General features: G+C 34.2%; 1 protein-coding gene across 1 annotated transcript; it reads right to left on the bottom strand.

The window, feature by feature from the left end:
• Positions 1-5302: 5302 nt before the first annotated feature.
• Positions 5303-12676, bottom strand: zgc:153031. Its single transcript, XM_056478533.1, has 6 exons — positions 12425-12676; positions 11110-11159; positions 10917-11022; positions 8254-8380; positions 8053-8168; positions 5303-5975 (listed from the first exon to the last, which is right to left on the bottom strand). Exons 1-6 carry the CDS (start codon positions 12529-12531, stop codon positions 5894-5896), a joined length of 588 nt encoding a protein of 195 aa, XP_056334508.1. The 5' UTR covers positions 12532-12676; the 3' UTR covers positions 5303-5893.
• Positions 12677-13030: the final 354 nt, after the last annotated feature.

Raw genomic sequence — 13030 nt, 5'->3', positions numbered from 1 at the left:
GGAATCAAAACAAGGATATTTCTGAGCTTGATTAGAGCTCATCATTTAATTTATGCATTACCTTTTTGTCCAGGTTTCATTAATATTTATTGCGTTCTGATTTCTCCACATCTCTAAATTCCCGCTCTCTCTTTTGTTCTCCATTTTTTGTCCACTGGCCGGATGGCTGCTTTATCCCGCAGATGGCACTTTGAGTTATACCCCAACGCATAGGAGGTTAATAAGCGAGGATATAAATAGCTCTTTTCCATTCGCAATGTGACAGTGGGTATTATTAGAAAATGTTACACATTGATTTTATGAGGCATAACTCAAGGAAATTATGAAAATAGACGACATGTGCAATTAAAGTCTGTAATTTCCTGCCATGGACTTTGCATGCTGGGATATGAGGGTGGTAAATATTCCCTGTGTGAGATGACTCTGAAGCGCTGCTGTCCTCTGTGAAATCTGCTCTCAGATCTGCTCGTCACAGCTGCAGATGCACTTATTGGATGTACAGTATGCAGCCATGAGAGGGTTTTTATTGATGGCAGTGTAGATATTTTGCATTAAACACACATGAGTTCTGTTATATAGTATTATGTAATAATGAGGTAACGTGACATTGTATCCTGTTTGTACCATATAATAACAAAATGCCAAGAATCTTAATTTTCTAAAAATTATACTGTATATACTGAACACTCACCGGCCACTTTATTAGGTACATCTTACTAGTATCGTGCTGGACCACCTTTTGCCTTCAAAACTGCCTTAATCCTTCATGGCATAGATTCAACAAGGTACTAGAAATATTTCTCAGAGATTTTGGTCCATATTGACATGATAGCATCAAACAGTTGCTGCAGATTTGTCTGCTGCACATCCATGATGCGAATCTCCCGTTCCACCACATGCAAAAGGTGTTCTGTTGGATTGGGTTCTGGTGACTGTAGGCCATTTGAGTACAGTGACCTCCTTGTCATGTTCAAGAAATTCAGTCTGAGATGGTTTGCGCTTTATGACATGGCGCATTATCCTGCTGGAAGTAGCCATCAGAAGATGGGTACACTGTGGTCATAAAGGGATGGACATAGTCAGCAACAATAGGTAGGCTGTGGCGTTGACACGATGCTCACTTGGTACTAATGGGCCCAAAATGTGCCAAGAAAATATCCCTACACCGTTACACCACCACCAGTCTGAACTGTTGATACAAAGCAGGATGGATCCATCCTTTGAGGTTGTTGACGACAAAATCTGACCCTACCATCCAAATGTCGCAGCAGAATTTGAGACTTCTCAGACCAGGCAACGCTTTTCCAATCGTCTATAGTTTAATTTTAGTGAGCCTGTGCGAATTGTCTCCTGTTTCTTGTTCTTAGCTGAGAGGAGTGGCACCCGTTGTGGTCTTCTGCTGCTGTAGCCCATCAAGATTTGACATGTTGTGTGTTCAGAGATGCTTCTGCATGCCTCGGTTGTAATGAGTGGTTATTTGAGTTACTATTGCCTCTCTTACAGCTCGAACCAATTTGGCCATTCTCCTCTGACCTCTAGCATGAACAAGGCATTTGCGCCCACAGAACTGCCGCATTTTCGGACCGTTCTCTGTAAACCCTAGAGATGGTTGTGCGTGAAAATCCCAGTAGATCAGCAGTTTCTGAAATACTCAGACTAGCATGTCTGGCGCCAACAACCGTTCAGTCACTTAAATCACCTTACTTCTCCATTCTGATGCTCGGTTTAAACTGCAGCAGATTGTCTTGACCATGTCTACATGCCTAAATGCATTGAGTTGCTGCCATGTGATTGGCAGATTAGAAATCTGCGTTAACGGGCAGTTAGACAGGTGTACCTAATAAAGTGTCCTGTGAGTGTATGTCAGTAAATAAAGCTAAAATAAATGTTATTATAAATAAATAATTATTTCTAAACATAAAATCAGGTATTTCTTTATATTGTGGTCAGCCTCAATTAGTAAATACATCTGCAGTTTCTTTAGATTTTTCTATTTAAAAAAAAAAAATAATAATATTTTCTTACATATACATTGTGGGCCACTATTTTTATTTTGTTAGATTAGCTCCAGATTTGTCTTCAGTATCGAATAATGTATATGCATTAATATAATATTGCAAAGTGTGCTATAGAAAATACTTATTTAAAAGAGAGATTTGTGAGGGGTGTACTCATATGGTCATAGACAGACAGACAGACAGACAGACAGACAGACAGATAGACAGATAGATAGATAGATAGATAGATAGATAGATAGATAGATAGATAGATAGATAGATAGATAGATAGATAGATAGATAGATAGATAGATAGATAGATAGATAGATAGATTTACAGTAAGAAGTTTGCGGTAACAAATAACGTTACCACTTTATTTTGATGGTCCATTTGAGTATTAGTAGATTGTCTGCTTAATATCTGCTGATACTGCTCCTTCAGCACACATTTAACTGACTAGAAACTTTGCAAGTACATGTCAACTTACACTAACCCTAACCCCAACCTAACAGTTTACTTATAATCTAATGAGAATTAGTTGGCATATAGATGCAATGTGACTTAATTCAACAAATGGACCATCAAAATAAAATGTAACCCAAATAACTAATATAAGTATAGTATAAAAGGTAATATAACTAATATTTAAAAATTACAATTTGAAAAGGACAGTGCAGTCCAAAAATGCTTACATTAATATTTCCTTTTGTTATTTACAATATTAATAGTGATTGGGGGTATAATTTGGGATTGGGAACATATTTTGCATTTATCTGTTCAGAAATACAGTAAAGAAATCATTCTTATCTTGATCAATGTTAAAAGCATATATACTTAATTATGAGTAAACCCATTTTTTCATAAGAACAGCAATTATTTAGCATGTCTTGTTATTTTCTTATTTACTTTTTAATATAAATTCAGTAGTACTGTCATATTTGAACCTTTTATAGCATAATTGCTGTATTATACTGTAGACTCATTTAACAAACAGAACTTTTGAACATGATTGTATGCAATCGATTTGCAAAACAGTGTCTCCTCTTTGCTTTTGCTTTGATGCTTTAAGATAGCAACAGGCATAAATTCACAATGTCTCATAAAGCGTATTTTGACCAAACTCGTGATTAGGTATATCTATCATAAACACCCCTACAGGCCGATTTCGGCATCACAGGCATTGTTCATCCAAGCTACTGCCTCCATCTAGTGGGGAAAGTCACTCGCTGTCACAATGTCTAATAGACATTTGCTCACAAATATCCAATATACATCCAGTACTGCTCATTTTACTTGTCACAAATGTTAAATGTTTAATTTGAACTAGGAATGATTGCTAATATAGCACCAAGCAGTATCATAATTAACAAAAGAAAATGATTAGTGTGTGTACAATGATACATCAAAGAAATTAAATACACAAAACACACACATACAAAAACTGAATGCTACTCTAAGGCAGGGAGTTGAAACAGCAGATGGTCTGTATATCTGCCGTGTGTGGTCCTCTTCATCTGCTCTGATTCGTCATCATCACGCTCGTGTCAGTGCTGACCATCAGATGAGTAACAGTAGATCTGATTAGTCAGACTGTAGCGCGTGTAATCGTGAGAGAAGGGTTGCTCATCACTGGCACCACTGTCTGAGTCCTCCTCATGTTCCACATTGTGTCACTTCTTATGTAAGAGCTGAGCTTGGTAGCAAGAAAGTGTTCTCCATATGGGTTTTTATGAAGAACTCGCTGCTTTTCAGATGTTGATGAAGCACCATAGAAAGCAGTCATGTACACTCTTGATGAATAAATGTGCACAGAAGATCTATCAATGACATTCATGGTGATGCCATACTGCAAAAAGTCTTGTTTCTAGTCCAAATATCTTAAAAGGCTTAAATCAAGAAGCATTTTCTAAACAAGCAAAAGATATGGTCTCGTTTTCTGAAATAATATGCCAAAATTAAGTGAGTTTTTCCATAAAACAAGCAAAATAATCTTATGTCAAAAGGAAAAGCAAGATTATTTTGCCAACCACATTGGCAGATTTGGCTTGTTTTAAAGAAAAACTCTTCAAATTTTGGCATATTATTTTATAAAACAAGACAATAATTTTGCTTGTCTAGTAAATGCTTCTTGATTACATTTTTTGAGATATTTGGACTACAATCAAGGCAATATAAGTAAGGAAAGCATTGTTTGCAGTGCATAGATAAAGATTTTTTATTTGTTTGCCAAAGGAACTTTTAGTGAAAAGTACTTCAAAGATTCACTTTTACATTATGTGAAGAACATTTTTTCCCCTACTATGTTTGTCTTCGCTTCTCCATGGAGTTCTGGATGATTTGAACTTCCGTTAAATAATTCCCAGGAATCACAATGGTTGGTGTTTTTGTACTCAAGGTTTTGGTCTTGTCTCTGTGTCAGACTAGAGGTCTCATGATTCCTGATTTCAATGGCACAATCAAGGGGTTATCGCTATATTGTCTGATTTGTTTGAGAACTGGATGTAAACCTTTATGTATGAAATACAATTAGTCAATTTCTTGTCTTCAATCAATCTGTTTTTTTATTTTAGTCAGTTTGTTGTGCTCTTTTCTCTAAAAATGGTAATAGTGGCACTCCATCACATTTCTGACTTCAATATATATCATGATATCATGTCAATATGGACAAAAATCTCTGAGGAATATTTCCAGTACCTTGTTGAATCTATGCCACGAAAGATTAAGGCAGTTCTAAAGGCAAAAGGGGGTCCAACCCAGTATGAGTAAGGTGTTAGGTCACAGATCTGCCTGAAGAAAGCATATATATATATATATATATATATATATATATATATGTGTGTGTGTGTCTTTGTATATATGTATGTACAGTTGAAGTCAGAATTATTAGCCCCCCTGAATTATTAGCCCCCTGTTTATTTTTTCCCAAATTTTTCTTTAACAGAGAGATTTTTCAACACTTTTCTAAACATAATATTTTTAGTAACTCATTTCTAATAACTTTACTTGTCAAATGTTTTCTCTTTATAAAACAATACAGTAGCGAAAGATGACTTCTCTTATGTCAGATGTTTTCTTGCACAGCTGGATGTTGGACTAAATAGTTTGCATTGAACAAAACTGATTAACTGAAGTGGATTCCACTTGGTCTTAAAGCCTTTTTCGATAGTTATTTTTTTACTATTTCTGATGGCATAGCAGTCAAAATAGGACAATGAGCTCATCAATGGGACAAATTCTGGACCTTTGTCAGTGAGGGGTGGGTCGTCCAAACCACCCGAACCCCTCCTGGCTATGGGCCTGTGTGTGTGTGTATATATATATGCTTTCTTCAGACAGACTTGTGACTTAATACCTTTTACTTAAAACTAATTTTTACATTTGCAACTGAAATGTAAATTCACAAGTCACAATTCTGACATTCTCACAATGAATGAATATTAACCAAGAACCAAAGGATACTGTATAAATAGATTTCTTTTTTCCAGAATTGTTATTTCTATTGCACATTTCAGATTTTTTTCTCTAAAATGTGATAAAAAAGTCAGAATTGTTAAATAAAAGTTGAAATGTTGCAATTACCCTTTCTATTGCTTATCTTGTGGTGGACACGGGCTTATGTGATGACCACAAACAGAATATCATGTTAAAAGCTGCATTTATAGTCATTTTAGACTAAATCCAGTAAGTGCTTTTGTCGATCCCAAAAACTGACAGTGTGCCATTGAAGCTCCTAACACAGCCTTTGAGATAAAGTTTTCTGTGCAATACTGTTAGATTCTGCTAAGCCGATATACTCTAACTGTATTAAAGCCAGTAAAATATGATTAAACTGTTTCAAAATGTGTCAACATCTATCAAATCCTGCATCATGTTTGAGAGTCTTCAGTCTTCAGAATCAGTTTTTAACCTTCTTGAAGACTTGAAATTGAAATTTAATCCCATTTTCCTCAAGAATTTCATCTGGTACTCCGGGAAAGCTTATATAGGAAAACAAACAAACAAACAAACAAACAAAAATCAATTCATCTGTTCGTATCTAATATGACATTACAATGCAAGATCAGGGGTGGACACTACTGAGTATTTTTACTTCACTACATAGATCATGTTTCAAGTACTTTATTGGTGTGTGCTTATTTTAGGACTCTTTTACTTCACTCCAAAGGAAAATATTGTGCATTTTATTTCACCACATTTCCGAATGAAGCTAAGTGAAAGGTTATTATGAAGAGGAGAAATGGTCACCTGCTCAGAGACCAGATAGTGTTGTTTAATTCATCGTAAAACTGAATTTTGTCAGTTAAACAAAAAAATTGGTCCACAAATTCCACTAAACAATTCATTTGTGAACTGGACTGACATCTGTTCAAGAGTCAACAACTCACTGATTCAAATTATCCATTTAGAGTGAGTGTCCAGTATATGATTCACTGATTCAAATGAACCTTTCAGAGTGAGACTCCAGGAAATCATTCACTGATTCCAATGATCTGTTTAGAGTGAATGTGAGTGTCCAGTAGAAGATTCACTGATTCAAATAAACAGTTCAGAGTGAGTGTGCAGTAAATGATTCACTGATTCAAATGAAATGATTTGTTCCCAGTGAGACCCTAGGAAATCATTCACTGGTTCAAATGATCTGTTCAGAGTGAGTGTCGAGTAAATGATTCAATAATTCAAATTAAGCTTTTAGAGTGAGACTCTAGGAAATCATTCACTGATTTAAACAATCTGTTCAGAGTGAGTGTCCCGTAAATGATTCACTGATTCAGAATAAATGATCCATTTAGAATAAGAGTGTCCAGTAAATCATTCACTGATTCAAATGAAATAATGCCTTCACAGTGAGACTCCAGGAAATAATTTACAGATTCAGATGATCTGTTCAGAGTGAGTGTCCAGTAAATGATTCACTGATTCAAATGAAATAATGCCTTCACAGTGAGACTCCAGAAAATAATTTACAGATTCAGATGATCTGTTCAGAGTGAGTGTCCAGTAAATGATTCACTGATTCAAATGAAATAATGCCTTCACAGTGAGACTCTAGGAAATAATTTACAGATTCAGATGATCTGTTCAGAGTGAGTGTCCAGTAAATGATTCACTGATTCAAATGAAATAATGCCTTCACAGTGAGACTCCAGGAAATAATTTACAGATTCAGATGATCTGTTCAGAGTGAGTGTCCAGTAAATGATTCACTGATTCAAATGAAATAATGCCTTCACAGTGAGACTCTAGGAAATAATTTACAGATTCAGATGATCTGTTCAGAGTGAGTGTGCAGTAAATGATTCACTGATTTAAATTAAATGTTCCCTTTACAGTGAGTGTCAAGAAAATCATTCACTGATTCAAATGATCTGTTCAGAGTGAGTGTTGAGTAAATGATTCAATGATTTAAATGAATCTTTAAGAGTGAGACTCCAGGAAATCATTCACTGATTAAAATGTTCTATTCAGAGTGTGTATTCAGTAAATTATGCACTGATTCAGCAATGAAAACTGTCCTTATGTTCTTCATTTCTGTTTCTTTAAGATGTAACTTTATTTCATTACAGTTATTCTTGTTACGCTGACATTGTTTGTTTTTGAGTATATGTCTGTGCTATTTTTAATTGACTCATGTTATTTGTCTCTATGTTTATAATTGTATTTGTTGTACCTCTTTACATTTATGAAAAATAAATAAATAAATAGTCATGCACTGATTCAAACATTTGTTCAAAGTGAGTCTCCAGTAAATGATTCACTGGTTTTACAAACTGATGTGAATGTGGCTTTCACTTGAATCATCATGAATTATTAGTGTAGTTAGCATGACCCAATTGGTAATTCAGTTATCTTCCAAAATAAATATTCATCAGTAAGTACTTTTATTACTTAAGTGAAATAAAAAATAAGTACTTTTGCACTTTGATTTTGAAAAGGAGGAATTCATACTTCTACAAGGTTGATATTTGATTTGTGTATCTGCATTTACTCAAGTGCCTACCTTCATCCACCACTGCATGAGATGCATAAAATGAAAGAATCAGAGTATAATCCTACCTTTTTTGTTTCCTGAAAATTTGGGGGTCAAACTCTGGGAAAAACACGTCACATTCAAAGTTGGCCATGATGTCGGTCAGATAGATGAGATCACACCAGGGATGCTCTAGACTTTCCTAAATAGTATGGTCACAATATGAAATGAAGTACCATGTTTGTTAAGACCTATAAATGTGGCAAACGATGAATCAGGATTCTCACCTTATAGACTTCTGTGCCTCCTAAAATCCAGATGACCTCCACATTGTGACATAAAGGAGGTTCAGAAACCAGGCGAAATATTGAGTCAAAGTCCTTACACAGGTAGTCAGCATGCGGAGGCACTGAACTGAAGAGACACAGTTGAAGACATAATTATTAGCCCTACTGCAAAATTCTTTTTCAAATATTTGTGGATGTTTAACAGAAAAGGTTTTTTTACAGTCTATACACTACAAGTCAAAAGTTTGGGGTCAGTTTTTTTTCATGTTTTTTTTTATATTAAATAATTCTGTTCATCAAGGCGGCATTTATTAAATGTAAAATAAAAATTTAATTGTTAAATATTTATTACAATTTTAAACAACAGATTTTTTTGTTTGTAGTTTCAAATGAAATGATTACTCCAGTCATTATTGCTTTTATTACTATTAGAGTGATTTCTTAAGAATCATGAGACTGAAGATTTTGTGAATATTTTACAATTTGTACTGTATTTATGATTAAATAAATGCAGCCTTGGTGAGCAGGAGAAGCTTCTTTTAAAACATTTAAAAATCATACTGACCCCAAACTTTTGGCCTTTTGACTGGCAGTATATATATATATATATATATATATATATATATATATATATATATATATATATATATATATATATATATATATATATATATATATATATATATATATATATATATCAAGTCAGAATTATTAGCCCCTCTTTGAATCTTTTTTCTTTTTAAAATATTTCCCAAATGATGTTTAACAGAGCAAAGAAATTTTCACAGTATGTCTGATAATATGTTTTCTTCTGGAGAAAGTCGTATTTGTTTTATTTTAGCTAGAATAAAAGCAGTTATTAATTTTTTAAAATCCATTTTAAGTTCTAAATTATTAGCCCCTTTAAGCAATTTTTATTTAAAAAGTCTACAGAAGAAACCATCCTTATATAATAACTTGCCTAATTACCCTAACCTGCCTAGTTAACCTAATTAACCTAGTTAAGCATTTAAATGTCACTTTAAGCTGTATAGAAGTGTCTTGAAAAATATCTAGTCAAATATTATTTACTGTCATCATGGCAAAGATAAAATAAATCCATTATTAGAAATGAGTTATTGAAACTCTTATGTTTAGAAAAGTCTTGTCTCTGTTAAACAGAAATTGGGGAAAAAATTAAACAGGGGGCTAATAATTATGACTTCAACTCTATATATGTAGCCCCCTTCTTTTCAGATTAGCTACAGAACAAGCCACTGCTGACTAATGACTTGGCTAGTTACCATAACTTGCCTAGTTAAACTAATAATCTAGATAAGTCTTGCAGAATGACTAGTAAAATATTATGCAGTCATCATGGCAATGACAAAAAAAATTGTTATCAGAAATTAGTTACTAATAACTATTATGTTTAAAAATCTCTCCGTTAAACAGCACTTGGAGACTTTTTTTTGTATAACGATATAATAATAATAATTATCTATTTTTTACAGAAAGGCTAATAATTTGTCATAACATTACAATAAAATTGTTACAATATACTTATAAATAAAATGTAAAAAAAATCATAACACAATCATAATGCTCACTCAAATGCTCAATACAGTGCTCTAAAGTTTGGGTTGAGTAAATAAAAATGCATATGCTCAAGGTGGGGTGGCACGGTGGCGCAGTGGATAGCATGCTCTCCCCGTGTTGGCGTAGGTTTCCTTTGGGTGCTCTGGTTTCCGCCACAAGTCAAAAGACACGTGCTGTAGGTGAATTGAATAAACTAAATTGAGCGTAGTGTATGTGTGAATGAGAGTGTATGGGTGTTTCCCAGTGATGTGTTGCAGCAGGAAGAGCATCCGCTGCGTAAATCACATGCTGGATAAGTTGGCAGTTCATTCCACTGTGGCGACCCCTGATTAATAAATGGATGAATTAATTTGCTCGAGCCTGAACTGATTTATTCTGAAATACAATACAATACAGCTACACATTGTGAAATATTATTAAATTGACTTAAGTTGGCTTAGTCCCTTTATTCATCAGGGTTCGCCACAGCCGATTCAACCGCCAACTTTTACAGCATATGTTTTACACAGCGTATGCCCTTCCAGCTGCAACCCAGTGCTGGGAAAATCCATACACACTCATTCACACACATACACTATGGACATTTTTAGTTAATCCTATTCACCTACACCGCATGTCTTTGGGGGAAATCGGAGAACCTGGAGCAAACCACATGAACACAAGGAGAACATGCAAACTCCACATAGACATGCCAACTTAACCAGCCGGGACTTAAACCAGCGACATTCTTGCTGTGAGGTGACAGTGCTAACCATTGAGACACCATGTCGCCCATTCCTGTTATCTAAAATTTACATTTCAGCATCTTTACTGCAGGCTTTACATGCATGACCCTTCAGAAATCATATGATGATCTGATGTAGAAACACTTTTTAATTTCATGCAATTTCAAAAATATATGGCATTTTTCAAGCTGATTTTATAAACTAAAAGTTCTAAAGAGCAGTGTTTTAAATAAACCTTTGTAACATTATAATGGTATTTATTTCCCATGTTCATCAATGTAATGCATGCTCACTGAATAAAAGCATTGATGTCTTTTCAAACACACATATGAATGAATGAAGGAATGAATGGATGCTTACATCATCTTTCTGCTCAATACCAAATTTATGCAATTTGCCAAAGGAAAAACCGTCTCAGGACAGGAGAACCAGCAGATTCGGCCCCAGACAATCAGATTCTTCTTCCCTGATGTGGAAAAATGTAATTAAAATTAAATGTTAAGATATGCACGTCAATATACATCAACACAGATATTACATTAAAGCCACTTACCGGGTGCTGACACGGCTGTTATTGTATCCAGTAAGAACTGAAATTCTTTTCTGCATTTAAACACATTAGACACAGATTGTGTAGTTTATATATTAAGCACTGTACAACTTTAATAACTGCATAGTGTGCAAAATGCAATTTGAGCTGCATGACAAAAATCTTTGATGTGTTAATGGAGTTTTAAGAAGCTTTACTGCATGCCTAAATCAGCTGAATGTACTAATCCTATTTTTATTATTATTTGTATGGATGAGCAGGTTTCTGACAACATCATATTCTCTTCCAGAAAGATAAAGTTACCTATAACCCATATGCTATCTGACTGCACGTGCTGTTATCTCTTATCTCATTGTGGGCCGGCACAGAGGGGCTCGACGTTTCCACAATTCACAAACCTGCTGACGCTCAGTTTGAGTTTTAAAGGTCAATGGCACAGTCCACTAATGGAATGCAAAACTGGGCCAAAAATAAATAAAAAAGTAATTACTGATAAAAGAAAAATGTCAATAAAAACAATAGAAATACAAAAGAGACTGTCAATAGTGATCCTCTGGATATCAATATTATAATACAATGTTATTTTATAGTTTGAAGTAACTTAATATTAGTAAAGACTCTGATTTGTGTGATTATGTTTTAAGTACAGTATGCAAATCCTGCCAAACATTGATAATATCATACATATATATACATTTATATATACACACACAAATACAAAATACATAATTTAATTTAATAAGACACAATTGTCCAATAATTTGTAAGTTAACTTGGATTTAACTTTTGCATGGAGTCCAAAAGGTCGAGAACTGAAGCAGGTCCTTATGTAAGTTTGCCTTGGTTTTATTGTACTTAACGCTCTGATTGATTATCATTTGTATAACCACAGTTTTACTACAAACTCGATGGTAAATATCCATGGTAATGGATAATGTAGCAAAACTATAAACAATTTGTTATTAACCACAAAAACACATTTTTTTTTTAAATTTTCAGGTTTCTTTTAAGTAATTTGTGTAAGGAAAACAGGTGAGGTGATGCTTTTAGTGATTTAATATTCGTAAAAGGTGCTGCTTTCCATGCTAGCCTGGCGTCATACTTCTATACTGTATACCTAGCATACATAGCTAAACCTGAAATTTACTCTCATGTTCTAAAAAAATAAATATATATATAAAAGCCGAATTATTTCGACAAACTGTTCGTCAGATGTTCATATATTCGTTGAATGAATTAATCATTGTTCCCCCAACACAATTTTCCCAATTCATAAACACTGACTAATCTGAATGAAAACGGTAACTATATTTCTTACGGAAGACACCAGGGAATCTGTCCGTCCTTCCCGATGCCCATGTCCCTGCAGGCAGCTGCGATGAGCCGGATTGGCTTGCGCATCTCCTCCCCCTCGATGTTCATCATTCAGGTCTTTTCACCAAGAGTGCTTTATCTGGTTTATTTTATAAACTACCGTCGTTCTGTTCGATTTGGAAGAGGTGTTCGCATCTCTCTCGACCTCAAACCCAGACAGATTATGGAGGTTTTAAAACATCTGCTTGGTTCACCATGTGACATCCAATGGGAGTGGCGGTCTCAAATCAATAATGAACCAGATAAAAAAAGAAAATAAACGCATACAAACAAACCAAAAGCTAATATGTCAGTTTCAATAGGTTATTTTTTATTTTTTGCAAATAATTGAGTTGTTAATAATTATTTGGCGTCACATATATTATTAACCATAAAATAAGTAATTTTGAAAATGTTTTCATGGCATAGGCTAATCTAGCTATATGGATTTATTAACCAATGGTAAACTAGTCTTTAGTGGTGAGTACAGAGAGATCAAAAGCAGCAGTAGCCTAAATGCACATTATAATAATAATAATTTATAATCATATTTAAATGATAATTCAAAAAA

The sequence above is a fragment of the Danio aesculapii genome, chromosome 18, assembly GCF_903798145.1.
Source record: "Danio aesculapii chromosome 18, fDanAes4.1, whole genome shotgun sequence".
Taxonomy (NCBI): domain Eukaryota; kingdom Metazoa; phylum Chordata; class Actinopteri; order Cypriniformes; family Danionidae; genus Danio; species Danio aesculapii.
This window is presented reverse-complemented; position numbering and strand designations above follow the sequence as displayed.